Raw genomic sequence first — 18,511 nt, 5'->3', positions numbered from 1 at the left:
GAGAGGGGGAGAGAAAGGGAGAAATGAACAGGAGTTTTCTAAAGACAGAAGGGGGGGGGGGGTGGGGGGTGTGACAGAGATTTGATATTAAGTTCCCTTTGATTTTGAGTGAGTGAGAGAAAGACAGTGGTAGAGAGAAAAAAAGAGGGGGAGCAGTGGTAGAGAGAGGGGGGGGGGCAGTGGTAGAGAGAGGGGGGGGCAGTGGTAGAGAGAGGGGGGGCAGTTGTAGAGAGAGGGGGGGCAGTGGTAGAGAGAGGGGGGGGCAGTGGTAGAGAGAGGGGGGCAGTGGTAGAGAGAGGGGGGGCAGTTGTAGAGAGAGGGGGGGCAGTGGTAGAGAGAGGGGGGGCAGTGGTAGAGAGAGGGGTGGTAGAGAGAGAGAGGGAGGGACAGAGGGACAGTGGTAGAGAGAGGGAGGGGGGGCAGTGGTAGAGAGAGGGGGGGCAGTGGTAGAGAGAGGGGTGGTAGAGAGAGAGAGGGAGGGACAGAGGGACAGTGGTAGAGAGAGGGGGAGCAGTTGTAGAGAGAGAGAGAGAAGATGATCAGAATATGAACTGTAGGATGTTTTATCATTTCTGTTTTTATTTCAGGATGTCGACCACATTCATCCCATTGTAATGATCACTATGGTTTGGCTCGGTCATAATTACTTCTCAATGTTTTCTTTTGTTTACTTCTCTTTCTCTCCCTCTTGCCCCCCTCTCTCTCCCTCTCCCCCTCTCTCTCCCTCCCTCTTCTCTCTCCCTCTCTCTCTCCCTCCCTCTTCCCTCTCCCTCTCTCTCTCCCTCCCTCTTCTCTCTCCCTCTCTCTCTCCCTCCCTCTTCTCTCTCCCTCTCTCTCTCCCTCCCTCTTCACTCTCTCTCCCACTCTCTCTCCCTCTCTCTCCCCACCCCCCCCCCCTCTCTCTCTACAGCTGGTGTTGTGGGTAGGACTGGGCATCCTGATCATCAGCACCTTCACCACCCTCTCCATGTCCAGCAGCAGCTCCCCCCCAGTGCACCCCCGGCCGCCGCCCGCCCCCCAAGGTCCAGGACCCGCTGCCCGCCGCCGCCGTCAAGCTCCCGGAGCTGCCCAAGATCCCCGGTACTGACGCAGACCCAATACCAACCCCTCTTGAGAACCTAAACAGAACCTAAACAGGCTTAGCGTGATGATTCAGAAACACACTGACAGTCTGTGCTTTAATTGACTGTGGAGGGAGAGAGAGAAAGAGAATAGGTGTGCGTGAGTGCGTGCATGCGTGCGTGTGTGGGGTGTGTGAATATGTGCGTGTAAGTGTGTGAGTGTGTGTGTGTGTGTGTGTGTGTGTGTGTGTGTGTGTGTGTGTGTGTGTGTGTGTGTGAGTGTGTGTGTGTGTGTGTGTGAGAGAGATGGAGAGAGTGGGAGGGAGAAATCAAATAAACAAGCAGTCCAGACACAGTGGCTCACCTCACTGGTGCGTGTCCAGCCTACAGGTGCCTCATGAGGACACCACACATGTGCACGCTCACAGAGAAGAGGAAGGAGCACACACTGAACAGCTGGAGCAAAACGGACTAGCTAGAGTGAAGTATTTGCCTTGTCTTGCACAAACATGGAGGATATAGAAGGACAGAAAGAAAAACAGAGCTGCTGATGGAGTGATTGGAGACAGAGGAAGGAAAGAAGAGAGGGAAAAAAGGGAGAGAAAGGATCAGATGAAGAGAGTCTGGCGAAAGAGGAGTAGAGGGGTTGAGTGAGTGAGAAGAAACGGAAGGAGAAAACAGAGAGAGTCCAGAGGGGAAGTGGTGGATGAAAAGTAGGTGGAGAGGGAGGAAGAGAGAGGGAGGAAGAGAGAGGTTGGAAGAGAGAGGGAGGAAGAGAGAGGGAGAAAGTGTAAGGGGAGATGGTGTATGAGTGTGAGTCTGATGGCTTTAAAAACTAGGCCCACAGTCAGTGCCCTTCAGACTTCACTGACTCTGCTCCCAGTGCGAGTTTGTGTGTGTGTGTGTGTGTGTGTATGTGTGTGGGCGCACACACACGATTTGGGATTGGTGTAACGCCCAAGGCTTTTCCCTGTCCTGGCTGCATATAGAGGAGAAGTTGGGGAAAGGTGTGTGTGTGTGTGTGTGTGTGTGTGTGTGTGTGTGTGTGTGTGTGTGTGTGTGTGTGTGTGTGTGTGTGTGTGTGTGTGTGTGTGTGTGTGTGTGTGTGTGTGTGTGTGTGTGTGTGTGTGTGTGTGTGTGTGTGTGTGTGTGTGTGTGTGTGTGTGTGTGTGTGTGTGTGTGTGTGTGTGTGTGTGTGTGTGTGTGTGTGTGTGTGTTTGTGTGTGTGTGTTTGTGTGTGTTAGGAGAAGGTAGGGAATAAAATAAAGTGGGGAGTGAAACTAGATGCAAGAGAAGGATTGTGGGAAGAGGGAGGAATCTGGCACACAAAGATACCAAGGGCAACAGACACATGCTGCACAGCTTTAATCGCTCTCTCTCTCTCTTTCTCTTTTGGTCTTTCTCCATCAGTTTTCTCTCCTCTCCTCTGTCTTAAGCTCTCCATCTATCTCTCTTTCTGTATTTCTCTTTCTTTCCTTTTCTGTCTACTTCTATTCCTCCCTTCCCACGCTCGCACTTTTTATCTCTCTTGACTTGGGCTTCACTTTTCCGTCTTTCTCTGTACATTCTCTCTTGGACACACTCTCAGGGGATGTCTCAGAGACTGTTTTCTGAATGTGTGGTCTGTCTGTCTGTCTGTCTGTTTGTTTCCATTGTTTTCAAACATCCTTAATCCTTCTTTATAGGATGGTTTTGTTTGGTGTCATGATGGCGCAAGAGAGGATAGCATCTGAATAAGTGACATGTGGTCAGTCACGTGTTAAGTCGAGTGTTCGACATTGAAGTGTGGTTTTTCCGTCTGTTGTTATGGCATAAGTTAACCATATTTCAGCAGCTTTACCAGTGTTGGTTTCAAAACAGCCTTCAAGCTCGTAGGAGGAATTGTTGGCCTTGACGGTGTTGGCAGTGGGAACTTTTTTGTAATGTCTCAATATGCGCAAGTCACTGCCAAAACACAGTCACACTGGCAAAACTATCACTGTGGATGAAGAATGACTCTCTGGACGCAAAATGACTCCTGTCTAATGTCTTCCTAACTGTCTTGTGTATCCCCTGGAGAAAATGGTGCTTGGACCATGCGGTCAACACACATGCTAGGGACATTGTTGGTCATGCTGGTGTTAGCAGGGGAGACTTGTTAATGTCGCGTGTGACTCCTGCCAAAGAAGTAATGCTGTCAAACTCACCACAGTTTTTTTTTCTGTAAACCTCTCCCTTTTCTTTAAATCTCTTTCTTTAGTAAATATCTCTCTCTTCTTTAAATCTCTCTTTCCTGTAAACCTCTCTCTTTTCTGTAAACCTCTCTCTTTTCTGTCAATCTCTCTCTCTTTTCTGTAAACCTCTCTCTTTTCTGTAAACCTCTCTCTCTTCTGTAAACCTCTCTCTGTTCTGTAAACCTCTCTCTTTTCTGTCAATCTCTCTCTATTCTGTAAACCTCTCTCTCTTCGGTAAACCTCTCTCTGTTCTGTAAACCTCTCTCTCTTCGGTAAACCTCTCTCTCTTCGGTAAACCTCTCTCTTTTCTGTAAACCTCTCTCTTTTCTGTCAATCTCTCTTTTCTTTAAATCTCTCTCTTCTGTAAACCTCTCTCTTTTCTGTAAATCTCTTTCTGTTCTGTAAACCTCTCTCTTCTGTAAACCTCTCTCTGTTCTGTAAACCTCTCTCTCTTCGGTAAACCTCTCTCTCTTCGGTAAACCTCTCTCTTTTCTGTAAACCTCTCTCTTTTCTGTAAACCTCTCTCTCTTCTGTAAACCTCTCTCTGTTCTGTAAACCTCTCTCTTTTCTGTCAATCTCTCTCTATTCTGTAAACCTCTCTCTCTTCGGTAAACCTCTCTCTCTTCTGTAAACCTCTCTCTTTTCTGTCAATCTCTCTTTTCTTTAAATCTCTCTCTTCTGTAAACCTCTCTCTTTTCTGTAAATCTCTTTCTGTTCTGTAAACCTCTCTCTTTTCTGTAAATCTCTTTCTGTTCTGTAAACCTCTCTCTTTTCTGTAAATCTCTCTTTTCTTTAAATCTCTCTTTTCTGTAAACCTCTCTTTTCTGTAAATCTCTTTCTTTTCGGTAAACCTCTCTCTTTTCTGTAAATCTCTGTTCTGTAAATCATTAACAAGGAGCTTCTGAATGTCTCCGATGTCAGTCACCATGATGTAGTGTTCAAATTCAGAAATCGATCTTATCGATTGGTTCATTTTTGGCCACCACCTAATCAATAACAATGTTTGGACTGCAGAAATGAAGGTCATCTTTTTTTTGGCCTTCAGAGCAAAAATGAATGAATGAGTGATAGAGGTGAGTTAAGCTGACGTCCCAAGCTTCTTCAGGCACAGGTGTAGGTGACTCAGAGAATACTGTGAAGGCCTCCACACTTTAACTTGGGATTGTTGTTGACTTATTGACAAACAGAGTTGTCTCTTTTAAAGTTTGTGTGGCATGTGTAATCGACCTTGATATTAAAGCGGCATTGCAAATGTTAGGAGTATGATGAAGGGATGTCAGCAGGCTTCTAATTTGGTTCTGACTTGAAGTCTTATCTTTCTGTCTCAGTCTGTCTCTTGATCTCTCTCATTTTCTCTCCCTCACTATCACTCTCTGTTCTCTGTTTGTTTGTCTGTCTCTCCCTCCCTCTTTACCTCTTTGTCTCATCTCCCTCTTTATCTCTTTCTCTTTTTCTCTCTTTCCCTCTCCTTTTCTCTCTCTCTTACTCTCTCTTTTTCTCCCCCCTCCCTTCTCTCTGTGCTCTTGTCTGACTGATACTGGCATTTATCACCCAGGGACGCCCACTTCCACACCTGTTTCCTGTTTACAGCACACGGCCCGGGCAGCTGGGAGCGAATGAGAGACAGAGAGAGAGAGAGACAGAGAGAGAGAGAGTGAGACAGAGAGAGACAGAGAGAGAGAGAGTGAGACAGAGAGAGAGAGACAGAGAGAGACAGAGAGAGACAGTGAGAGAGACAGAGAGTGAGACAGAGAGAGACAGAGAGAGACAGAGAGAGAGAGACAGAGACAGGGAGAGACAGAGACAGGGAGAGACAGCGAGAGAGACAGCGAGAGAGACAGAGAGAGAGACAGGGAGAGACAGCGAGAGAGACAGCGAGAGAGACAGGGAGAGAGACAGGGAGAGATAGAGGGAAACAGAAGGGGGGAGAAAGAGAGACAGACAGAGAGAGAGCTAGAGAGAGAGAAACACAGAAGGGGAGAGAGAATGTGAATCAAGATGCACTCAGTAATGGAAGGAGGCAGTGTGTGTGAGAGAAGAAATGAAAGCTAGATATGGTGAGAGAGAGAGATAGAAAGAGAGAAAAAAACAATCAAACAAACAACAGAGTGAGAGAGAGCTTGGCCAAGGCAAAGGGAGTGTGAATGAGAAAGGAACAGAGAGCAATGGAGAAGTGAGGAGAGATGAGTCAGGAGTAGGAAGAGAAGAATGAATTGGGGCAGCAGTGAGTGTTGTGACTGATTGTAAAGGAGAAGGTGACTTGGAGAAAATAGAATTGATTGTTTATCCTTTATTGTTTATCGTTATGTCGCTGGGGGTGCTGTGCTGCATGTGTTGTGGAACCTTTCTGACTTCCCACAAAGGCCTAGAACCGTTCTAGAATGTGAACCAGTGGCGATTTCAGCCTGAAATTTCTGGTGGGGCAAATTTATATGACGTCATATTACATTACAAAAATAGAGGTAGCTGATTATTATAACAGTAGGCCTACATATATAGACCAGTCAGGTATACTATGGGCTGCATTTTGAGTGCCAGCAGGGAGCAAACATCCAAATACATGTCACATGCTTTACCGCTCAGCACGACACAAAGATGTTGCCTATAATAATATTAATAATAATATTGCATTATATTTCAAACGCACTCTTCGTTCCAAATAATCTCAGAGCGCCAACATGGTACGCAATATAATATAGCATTAAAGTAAAAAGATTAGACAGACACATAGCTTCAATAACTTGCATAATTTATTAAACAAAACGATCTCCTTCAGCTCAGTTTTGACTCACCAATGCAGATCACTTAAAAAGGAAGTTGGCTCCACGGTTCTTTGCTTGAGCAAACCTCTCGATTACGTTGTCGTTAAAATCCAGCAGTCCATTAATGAAGGTGTTTTCAATAGAAAGCATGGACTGTGTGGTCCCAAACGTTGTATTTCCAATTTTTCTTCCTGCGGCAATGTGCTGAAATGCACCCTCAGCAAACAATCTACGTTATTCATTCTTATCCATTCATTAAAAAAACTCTTTCAAAATTGTGTAAAATCTACCGATAGCAAACTCTTCTGTAAGTCTCCTGTAACTCCTGATCTCACTCTCACTGTATGTTTTTTTTTTTTTTGTTGCTTAGTCTCGGGGTAGAGTTCTCGCGAGGTTCCCATTATCCCAGTCTACATTACGTAGAATACGTAGATTACGCAGTTAACGTCTAGGGGCAAATTTGAAATTGCCCCTAGCCTCAATGTTAACTTTGGCCGGTGTGGTTCGCGCTCATTGGTGTTTCTATGGTAACGGTGGGGCAGCGTGGGTCTTTGACCCTCCGGAAACAGGAAACGGAAATATAGACATAACGTTCATTCATGCCTATGGCAAGCCACTGATCTCAAAAAGAAACTTTTTGAGATCAGTGATGGCAAGCACACAGGCAGTAGAACACACGAATCAAATTACTCCAAAACAAGACTATAATGCTTGTGAGTCAAGTTTATTCACACAAATATGTACGCTACTTTGCATATAAAAATATATATATAGTTTGCCACGAAGTAGGAATGGATTGAGCCTTCTGCTCAACAGTGCCATCTCGTGGGTCTAATGTAGACCTGCCCCACCTGCCCCTAATGTAGAAACGCCACTGATATGAACGCTATCTCTTGCACTCAAGTGAATGGACCTTCCTTAGGTGAGGAGGGTCTCACAGTCGTCTCCGACTATAGTTCACCCCCGTTCCTGACCCTCGGCCTCCCCACTAAGGCAGAGGAATGAACGATGTCCTTTATGTAGGGATGTTCAAGTCCCCCCCCCACACACACACACACACACACACACACACACACACACACACACACACACACACTCCATCTCAAACACACACACACACACACACACACACACACACACCCCATCCCATAACCACACACTCCATCCCAAACACACACACACAAGACACACACACACACCCTACACACACAACCTACACACCCCATCCCATACACACACACACACACATTCAATCCCGCACACACACACACACACACACACACACACACACACACACACACACACACACACACACACACACACACTCCATCCCACACACACACACCCTACACACACACACAAGACACACACAAACACACACACACATTTGTGTTGTTCAAGTGCTCGCCACCATAGGTGTGAAATGGCTTCTGATTTGTGCGCAACATTACATTGACAAGTAAACAACAACAAGTAAACGACAACAAGAGCGTCTTAACAGCATTAGCAGCTGCAGCCGCCAGCCTGAGGGTGACCAGTGAAGCAGTTTGTTTCTGCTACTCCCCATTGCGTAATACAGGTTTGATCCTAACGTTTGACGGCTACTGCGAACCAAGAGACATAGCGTTAAATATGCAGGTCCATGTTTTACATTCCGATGCATCCATCCTGTTATTGATCCGTAGAAGGGCTGGTGGATATGATGCAGATACATTATCAAGTGTTGCGGCGCGCATTTAGACACCGTAGAGTGATGGATAGTGTTGAGTGAGTGTTGTTTGATGGTGTTGTTTGTCTACTCAACCATTGTTGTAAAATAAGTAAAATTGGCAGCCTTCAGATTCTTTTCATGTTTTTCAACCATGTAGGCTTACACATATTTTGGGCTAGATCTAGTCGGTTTCCAGTCAGTGTGGCGAGCAGCGTCCCGAGTCCCAGGGGTCCTAGTATGCGCACTGTCATACTCAACGCATCGTCCGTCTGGACCCAACCTCAAAGAGCTCAAACCATAGGACACGACCCAGCCCGTGTTCTTACCAGCAAAGCAGCGTTCAAACCCTTCTGTGTCCGTCCTCTGTCCTCGACCTAGTCGAAGGGTGAAAGTGTGTGAGTGAAGAGCACAGATTATGGAGAGCACCTTTGGTTAGCCTCAAGCCATGTCAGGCTACACACACACACACACACACACACACACACACACACACACACACACACACACACACACACACACACACACACACACACACACACACACAAACGCACATATGCTCATGTACAGGGGTGCTTTGACACACCTGGAAAGGCGAGTGAGGAGAGAAGAGAGGCGTTGCACAGTCGTCGTAAATATTCAGTGGCTATTTTACCCGGGACAAAAGGCAAGGTTATATGGAAAGTGCTGGACATCAATCTCTTATCTGCTGCGGAGTTAGGGTGCGATCTCTCCTCCCGTCTCTCCTCTCTTCTCCTCTCGTCTCGTCTTGCCTCCTCTAGACTCCGCTCTGCTGGTGCGCTGCCTCTGAGGGTTTGCTGCCCCCTGCTGGTGGCCGTCTTCTCTCCCCGTCTCGAGGTGTCCTCCACTCCTCTGCTCCTGTTTCTCCTCTCTTCTCTCCCCGTCTCGAGGTGTCCTCCACTCCTCTGCTGCTGTTTCTCCTCTCTTCTCTCCCCGTCTCGAGGTGTCCTCCACTTCTCTGCTGCTGTTTCTCCTCTCTTCTCTCCCCGTCTCGAGGTGTCCTCCTCTCCTCTGCTGCTGTTTCTCCTCTCTTCTCTCCCCGTCTTGAGGTGTCCTCCACTCCTCTGCTCCTCTCCTCCTCACTATAAGGCGTTATCGCTTCTTTCTTTGTGTTTTTACACCCGTTTGACTGCTGTTGTGCTGCTGTATCTTTTTCTTTTCTTCTTTTCCTCGCTCTCCTTCTTTTCTCTTCTCGTAATTATTTTCTCTTCTTTCCTCACCCTCTTTTACCCCGGCACATATTTTCCCAGGGAAATTTTGAATGTAGAATTGAAATCCATCACATGTCCTATAATGACTTCTAATGCTAAATTCACCGTTCACTACTTGAATCTTGATGGGATGATATTGATGTCGGCCCGTCTTTCTCTCGTTGGCAGGGAAACCAGTGATGGCTGTGGAACCCGTTGTGGATCTCGACAGACCCAAGCTCCCTGTGAAGAGGCCAGTGGAGGAGCGCCCCAACCTGCCCGTCGAGGGCCTGCGCCCAGCGGGGCAGGAGCCGGGCGAGGCTCCCCAGATCAAGGGCCCCGTGGAGGCCCCCAACGCCAAGACCAAAGGGGAGGAGGTGCAGGTGGACCGACCTGAAGCAGGTATGCCCACTCAGCCAAAAGCTGGAGGGGTGGGCTTAGGGGTTGACTGATGGCTCTCAGAACCAGTCAGGACTGCGAGAAGTAACCAGAGAAACCATGAAGTCTAATCAGCTGAGTCACGGGATGGAGAGCATACCTTCTGCTATACACAGGAATAAAAGCAGTGATGGTTTCTGCTTTTAATTGCCACAGCTGGGCCTATAAGGATTTAGCCTGACTGGAAATGAGTTTGTTTCAATGCTCCTTAGCGGTTTAATGTGTCGGTGCCCTAGTGATTCTCCTTGCTTTACTATGGCAGTGAAGTAGCACTGACTACTTTTGCTGAAGCTTGTAATTTCTTTCAAAGGGTTTAATAAGACCTATGAAGACCACATTTTATAGGAAACTAAGGGGTCGAGATAAAAAGCGACCACTGCAGGATAATTGGAACATGTTGGTGCACCATTAAGCGGAGACCAGATGAATTACAAACATAAACAAATGTCCAAATCCATACATACACGGCAGTACGTGCAGTATCTCTTATTTAAGTGTCATAACCCTAGATCACCTCTAGATCACCTCTAGATCACTGACTCCAGTGTGCTCTCTGGAGTTGTGCATTCTCATAATGAGTTAATAGGCAGTAGCGGATTTAAATAGCTGTTCTATTTCTGCCTTTGCTGTGTGCCGGCTGTTTTACAGTGCTTTCCTGTCCTTCCACTTCCTCAAATAGTGTGTGGGGGGGAGCTGGTCGTTTGTCTCCCTAGAACCCCCCCCCCCACACACACACACAACACACAACACACAACACACAACACACACAAACACAAACACCACAACCCACACACACACACACACACACACACACACACACACACAGCACAACACACACACCAAACCCCGCAGACACACACCACACCCCAGCCCACACACACACACACCACAACCCGCCCCACACACACACACACACACACACACACACCCAACCCCACAGACACACACACACACCCCACCCCACACACACACCACCCCACACACCACACCCCACCCCACACCACACCACACCACACCCCACCCCACATAGCCAGAGGTGAATGCTAGCCTCCAAAGTCACTAGGGCAGAACGTCCTTCCTCCTTTTGCTCTCTCCCTTTCTCCCTCCGTTTGCATTAGAGGAATAAAAAAGAGGAAGTCTGTTCTGCTGGCTGTTTGTTGTGTTTGGGGATTATCAGGGTTTTTTCCCCACTGTTTTTTTTTGTTGCCTATCGGTCATGTCAAACAGCATCCGTTATGGAAGGAGGCAGGAGGATGAGCGCTTAAAAGTTTTGAGTTTCCTGTGTGTGTGTGTGTGTGTGTGTGTGTGTGTGTGTGTGTGTGTGTGTGTGTGTGTGTGTGTGTGTGTGTGTGTGTGTGTGTGTGTGTGTGTGTGTGTGTGTGTGTGTGTGTGTGTGTGTGTAAAGCGGGTGTTGTTAAGGACCGTAAAAGCTCCTGTCCCCCCCTCCTCCATCTGTGGTTGTTGTAAAGAGCTTTGTTTCCTTAAAGACTTTACCTTCGATTCCGCTGTAGATTGACCGTATGTTTGAGAGTTCGTGCTGACCGCTAGTGTTCCGCCTTTTATGAAAGCCCTGTATGTGAAGAGCCCTGGTTTCCAAGGTGACTGCCATCACCAGATTCCATGGTTCCTATGGCGACTCCTGGTTTGAAGGCTGAAGGTCGCTCTTCTATCCTCTTCCCCCTCTTCCTCCTGTAGGCGTGGCGGTGGCGGACGGCGAGGCGCACCGTCACGAGCCGCCCATCCCCCAGGACGAGGTGATGGTGGACAACAAGAAGAACCGCGAGGAGCTGGAGGCGGAGGAGGAGAAGCGCCAGGAGGAGGAGGCCGAGAAGGAGGACGAGGAGGCGCCGGGGGCTGGCCAGCACCAGGACGCAGCGGAGGATGCTGGGAAGTCAGAGGAGCAGAAGAAGAACGAGGAGGCCAAGGAGAAGCCTGCACCGGCCGAGGTGAAGCCGGCGGCGGCAGGCGTGGTTAGAGAACCGGCAGGCCATCCCAACGAGGTGGTGGACAAGGCTGCGCAGGTCGAAAGAGGAGGAGGGGAGAAGGGTCCGGATCCTGTGGTGGTCCACAAGGAGCTGGAGAAGCTGCCTGTGGTCAAAGACCCCCAGGTTGTGAAGCCGGCTGAGGCGGACTGGGTTAAAGTCAGCAGCGTGGAGAAGATCCAAGACCCAGTGCCTCCTGGGAAAAGTATGTCATGAAACTGGGTTTCTCTCCTTTCAGACACTTTAATGTTTCACCGCACTAGCAGCCAATGCAGAAGACTTACTGTGTTTGTGTGTGCGTGTGCGTGTGCGTGTGCGTGTAAACATCTCTATACTGAACATATTCTGCCATAGTGAGGTGTCCTTTAGGAGACCAAACACACAAACACTGAGTGTAACATGTCTGTGTTGTAGAAGAGGCAGCTGCCGTAGTCCCAGAAGCGGAGCTGCACGAGGGGGCCCAGGCCCAGGATCAGAAAGAGAAGGATGGCCCAGAGGTGAAGGAGGCCAAAGAGGGTGGAGACGACAAGATGGAGGGTGAGTAACGCGTTCCTCGAGCCAGCGTGTGTGTGCACGTGAGTAGACCATGTGTGGCCTGTCAAAGTGTGTGTGTGTGTGTGTGTGTGAGTGTGAGTGTGTGAGTAGGTGACACAGCCTGTGTTGTGGCTGTCCAAGCCTGAGATATTCTTGTTTATTCCCAGTTCTGCACTACAGTGGTACACTTAGGCAGAGTGAACAATAAGGGAGGGGTTTGTGTGTGAGTGGGTGTGTGTGTGCGTGCGCGTGCGTTCCCTTCACATGACTTTAAGTCTGAACTTCTGGCAGAATGAGCTTTTGTGATGTATGAAAAATATGACTCTGTTCCTTTGACTGTGTGCTCTTGCCTTGAGGAGTTGAAGGCCATCCAGAGGTCACCACTAAGCAATGACCTTATGAGACTTCTCCGTCACCATGTGTGTTTGTGTGTTGGGGGGTGTGTGACCGAAGGGAGTGTGAGCATCTGTCTTGAGTGTTTTGTGTGTGTGTGTGTGTGTGTGTGTGTGTGTGTGTGTGTGTGTGTGTGTGTGTGTGTGTGTGTGTGAGTAATCATGAGGAAGTGTGTGAAAGAGTGCACCATGTGCCTTTCTTCCATGCGTGTGGGCCTTGTGTGTTTTTGAGTAGACGGGCCCTGGGCTCTCATTTACCTCAAGAGACTGGCTGGATGGCTGGAGAGAGAGAGCGGAGGATAGAGAGAGAGAGAGAGAGAGATGGAGAGAGAGGGATGGATGGATAGACAGACAGACAGGAAAGATGGTTAGATAGAGAGAGGGGTAGATGCAGAGATAGGGGGATAGAGTGAGAGAGAGGGATAGAAAGAGGGGGGGAGACTTCCGGCGGACGCCATGTTGAGAACACACGCGTAAAGTTACTCTCTGTTTCAATCCTTTTTCAAAAGTACCCCGTTACAAAAATTCATCTATTTTCTGTATAGAAGACGCAAGTAATGTCAGGGGGGAAATCACTGAGAAGCCAGAATTCAAAAACGGTAACTCAGGAACGAATAATGCCGAAATCATCTTCCTCCCAAAATGATGAGAAAATCTCCGATAAAGAAACCGCCTCAGATTCCGAGGGTCAACTGCTTCGAAAAATGACTTCTATCACTGAAGACCTCAAGGACTTTAAAAAAGATATAAAGTCAGCTATCTCGGACCTAAAGGGAGAACTGAAAGCAGACCTACGAGGTGAGCTAACAGCATTCAAACAAGATCTCGACCTAAAGCTAACAGAGCTAGGCACTACTCTTCAGACCCAAGGCCATGCTATCTCTGAAATGCAGGAACGTGTCTCAGAACTGGAGGAGAATAGCGTCTTAACTAAAGATTCCCTACTGTTCCTTTTAAAAGAGAGACGTCGACTGCAGGATAAAGTAACGGACCTAGAGAGTAGGTCCAGACGTTGTAATATTCGGATCTATGGTGTGCCCGAAGACGTCGAAGGAGATTCAATGGTGAAGTTTCTAAACCAGCTTTTGGCTGACGAGCTCACGCTACCAGAGGGAATGTCCTTACAGATTCAACGGGCTCACAGGGCTTCAGCACAGAAACCAGACCCCGAGTCTCCCCCGCGATCCATTGTGGTATGCTTTCAACAATTTAAGGTTAAAGACGTGGTCTTAGCACTGGCATGGAAGAAAAAAATCTATATAACAGAACATTTAATCTCTTTCGACCATGACTACGCATCGGAAGTCGTTGAGAAACGAAGGGCTTATGCTGGTGTCAAGAAAGCGTTGAAGGAGAAAGGCATTCGCTTCCAAACGCCATTCACGAAAATTCGAGTTTACTGGGCCAACGGTACGGAGACTTACAAAGACGCGCAGGAGGCGATAGCAGAGTTGAGAGCGAGAGGATTTGAGGTGACCAAGCAAAGAGCCGATCCTGGATCCAGCTTGGAGGGAAATATAAAGAGCACTTTCCGATGGCAACGAGAAAACACCAGAGGTAAAGGCGATCTCGAGGCGAGAACAAGAGAGAAACTCCAGGAATTTAGAAGAACATCTCAACAATCTCAGGACTGAAAGTAGGCCTACTAAGGTATGAGACGGTCAGTTTGAGAACATGCTCGTTACTGCCTGATGATTATGCTTCAAAGGCGGCAGGCATTATTATCACAAATCGGATTGAACAGAGTTAACTTTATTTTTTTTGCTATGTTGGACTTATCTAGAGGTTACGGATTGCTTTTCGTCTTTCCACCACTAGGGAGGGCCCTGCCCTTTTTGTGGGGTTCCTTTTCCCTCCACTCCTTTCCAACAGGGAACCTGGGGTCACTGATTCCCCCATTTTTGGAAGTCACTGGACTTTTGTTGTTGTTCAATGTTTTCTGTTTCTGTTATGTTTGTTTAAAGTTGATAGGGGAGATTATTTTGTTAGAGTGTGAAGAAAATGCACCACCAAGGAGGGGTCATTTTGTGTTTAGTAGACATATGCAAGGTATAGGATCAAGCAGTAAACTATTATGGTCAATATAATTTCTTTTAATGTAAATGGGCTTCTCAGCCCTGGTAAACGCAACAAAATTCTCTCAAAACTCAAGAAAGAGAACATCGAAATAGCTTTCCTGCAAGAAACCCATATGACTGAAGTAGATCACCAAAAGCTTAAAAGGTACGGTTTCAAACACGTCTTCTCATCTTCTAATGGATCTAAGCATAATAGAGGGGTAGCCATTTTGATCTCTGGAAGGGTGACATATGAACACCTATCTACTATTAAAGACAGAGAAGGTAGATTTATACTAATCAAAGGGAAGGTTAATGGGACTTACTTTACTCTATATAATGTATACATCCCCCCAGGCTCTAATTCCGATTTTTACCAAAAAATACTAGATAAAGCTGTGACTGAGTCACAGGGAATTTTAGTATGTGGGGGCGATTTCAACATCACTTTGAATCCGTCTCTTGATTCCTCAAACACCCGATCATCTCAGCCCAAGAAGCTAACTAAAAAGATTACTAATACAATTTCAGAGGTGGGCTTGACTGATGTATGGAGGTTTTTTAATCCGTCAGTTAGGGACTACACCCATTTCTCATCTCCACATTCTTCCTACTCAAGAATCGACTATTTTCTTATATTTGGGAGAGATGTTAGTAGAGTGCAAGGCTGTCGTATTGGAAGTCTTGATCTTTCAGACCACTGTCCAGTGTATATGACGGTGACTGATGAGTGCAGGTTTAAACCAGGTCATTGGAAACTTAACTCCACTATATTGAACAAAGACAGGTTAGAACAATTTAGTAAGGACATTATGGATTACATAAAAGATAATGATAATGATGAAGTCTCCCCTCCTATTCTGTGGGATGCTTGTAAAGCAGTAATGAGAGGAAAGGTTATAGCAACAACCTCCTTCTTGAAGAAGCAAAGGTCAAAGAGACTCAATGATCTCCAGTTAGAATTGAAAAAGTTGGAACTTGAGCATAAGCTCTCACTTAATCCAGGCACTGAAACGAAAATGAAGAAGATAAGGAACCAAATAAATGAAATATTCAGACTAGAAATACAAAAGAAACTTATGTACACAAAACAAACATATTATGAGGGTGGAGGTAAATACGCAAAATTATTGGCTTACAAATTAAAAAAGCAAGAGGCAGATAACACAATATATAAAATAAGGGATCCAGAGACCAAAAACATTCTTCAGGAAACGGAGGAAATTAAAAACTGTTTCAAAGACTACTATGAAAAATTATACTCACAACCTCAAGTACACAGTGACGACAAATTAGAATCAATGCTTCAAACATTAGATCTACCAACCTTGACAGATGACCAAAATTCAGCTTTGAAGATACCCATATCTGAAGAAGAGCTTGCCTCAGCTATCACTAGATTAAGAGCTCATAAATCTCCCGGCGCCGATGGATTTAACTCATGCTGGTACAAGGGGCTGAGGGAGGCACTGACCCCCATTCTGCTTAAAACATTTAACTGGGTCATTGAAAAGGGTGAAATTCCTAAATCTTGGAGGGAGGCCACCATCTCCGTCATACCAAAGGGAGGAAAAGACAAGCTAAATTGTTCTAGTTACAGACCAATTAGTGTGCTAAACGTTGACTACAAACTGTTTGCTTCAATCATCTCCAAAAGACTAGAGAAAGTTTTGCCTAACATAATTAACATGGACCAAACCGGTTTTGTAACGACACGCCAGACCCATGACAACATTAGACGATCTCTACATATTATCAGACATATAAACCAGAACAAAATAGAGGCCATGCTGATCAGCATTGACGCACAAAAGGCATTTGATTCTGTAAGATGGAAATTCCTCTTCAAAGTTATGGAGAAATTTGGTTTCAACAAGAGAATAATTAAGACACTAGAAGCTCTTTACACCAAACCAGAAGCTAGATTAAAAATAAATGGAGGACTTAGTGATTCTTTCCAATTGGAGAGGTCCACAAGGCAAGGCTGCCCGCTAAGTCCACTTCTGTTTGCCATCTTTATAGAACCTTTAGCCCAGTGGATCAGACAAAACAACCTCATTACAGGAGTTCAATTGGAGGCAGGTGAGCAGAAACTGGCTCTCTTTGCCGATGATATTCTTATCTATCTGACCAACCCTACTAACTCCCTACCAAATCTGATGTCCATTATGGAAGAATATGGATCATATTCAGGATACAAAGTTAATAAGCAAAAAACACAAGTCCTCAACTTCCACTATAATCCACCTCATTATCTCCGCTCAAGGTATCAACTTGACTGGGATAAGAAATGCATAAAATACCTTGGAATCTTTATGCCTTCAGACTTATCCAGAATACAGGAAATTAATTATGGGCCACTTAAGAAGGTGATTTTGGATGATATAAATAGATGGAGCTCGATCCCTTACTTGAGTATATATTCACGTATAGACTCAATTAAAATGAATATACTGCCAAGACTGCTGTATATATTTCAATCCATACCTATTGAGAAACCTGAATATTACTTTAGGGAATGGGATAAACATCTAAGCAGATTCATCTGGGCAGGGAAAAAACCCAGAGTAAGGTTCAAAACACTCAAGCTGTCTAAGGACAGGGGTGGACTAGCTCTCCCATGTCTATTAGACTATTACAAGGCTGCCCAGCTTAGGTTTTTAGTCGGATGGTGTACACCCAGTTATAGATCTAGGTGGAAGGAAATAGAATGCTCAATGGGAGGGAGATATCCAACGAGTATGTTAATTGGGGATTGTTCACTAATTAACCACCTTTCTGATCCCAGTAACCCCTGGATATCTTGCTCCCTGGGGATATGGAACAATATAACCAAACGACAACACCTGAGAGACAGGATGGGTATCTTCAAATGGTTTGCCTACGACTCTGAGTTTAAACCCAGTATACATGACAAACGATTTCTTATGTGGAACAACAAAGGTCTTACAACATACAGCTCTTTAATAAAAGAAGATCGGGTGCTGAGTTTTCAGGAGCTGAAAGACAGATTTGGGTTAGAAAATCAAGATCATTTTAGATACCTGCAAATCAGAGATTTTATCAATAAATCTTTTATAAGGAAAGAGAAAGAGCCTAATAAAAACACTGTTATTGACATCTTTTTGAAAGCATGTGAAGATGCTTTTTACAAGAAAACTATTTCCAGACTATATGTTGCTCTTCAAGCCTTAACAGGAGTCAATACAATGCCAATTAAATCAAGGTGGGAAAAGGAGAGTAATTTACAACTATCAGAGAAAGAGTGGGAAAGGATCTGTACTCAACAATGGAGGATGACAAGTTCACCCACTTGGAGATTCTTTAGTTGGAAAAACATTATTAGATTCTTTTCCACGCCAGCTCAAAAGGCAAAATATTCTACTCAAACTATCTGCTGGAGATGTTGTGGATGTATTGTGGCAGATCACTTTCACATTTTTTGGAATTGTACCTCTGTGGCTCCTTTCTGGACAAGTGTCCACAACCATTTAGAATTAGCTTTCAATATAGGACTTAACTATGATTTCAAAACATTATATCTCTGTGACTTTGAGGAGCTTCAATGTGGAAAAGTGGTGAAATATTTGTTGAGAGTACTATTAGTAGCGGCCAAAAAGGCCATGACAAGAAAATGGCTTCAGAAGGCCCCACCAACTGTTGATGACTGGATTGATGTGGTGTATGATATATATAATATGGAGAGAGTAACTTTCACACTGAGGACTCAATATGACAAGTTTTATGAAAATTGGTCAAGTTGGTTGTATTATGTGTTAACAATAAGACCAGACTTTGTGTAATTATAGTACTACAGACTACTGCTCCTCCTCCTGATGTGGTTTTTGTTATCTATTGGATTTGAATTTGACTAACTCTTCTAAGATAAGAGATGTACATTTGGAACCTCCCCTGGTTCATTCTCTGTATCTGTGCTTTTTATTTTTTTTTTTCTTGTTTTGTTTGTCCTACTTTGGTTTTACGTTTATGTCATGTGGTTTTGTTGTATTTGTAAAATGGAAAAACTTAATAAACAGTAAATTACAAAAAAAGAAAGAGGGGGGGAAGAGAGAGAGAATAGATAGATATATAGGTAGAAAGATAGATGGAGTGAGAGAGAGAGAGGAATAGAGAGAAGAGAGAGAGAGAGGGA

At 45.5% G+C, this 18,511-nt stretch overlaps 1 protein-coding gene across 1 annotated transcript in view; it reads left to right on the top strand.

The window, feature by feature from the left end:
* The window catches only part of slc38a10 (solute carrier family 38 member 10), a 44,428-nt gene that overhangs the window by 15,739 nt on the left and 10,178 nt on the right, over window positions 1-18,511 (top strand). Inside the window, 5 exon segments of the mRNA XM_080835517.1 lie at window positions 911-1,080; window positions 9,145-9,274; window positions 9,276-9,357; window positions 11,089-11,580; window positions 11,790-11,912. Coding sequence (XP_080691643.1) covers window positions 911-1,080; window positions 9,145-9,274; window positions 9,276-9,357; window positions 11,089-11,580; window positions 11,790-11,912 — 997 coding nt within the window.

Source organism: Sprattus sprattus (genome assembly GCF_963457725.1).
Source record: "Sprattus sprattus genome assembly, chromosome: 3".
Lineage (NCBI taxonomy): Eukaryota > Metazoa > Chordata > Actinopteri > Clupeiformes > Clupeidae > Sprattus > Sprattus sprattus.
This window is presented reverse-complemented; position numbering and strand designations above follow the sequence as displayed.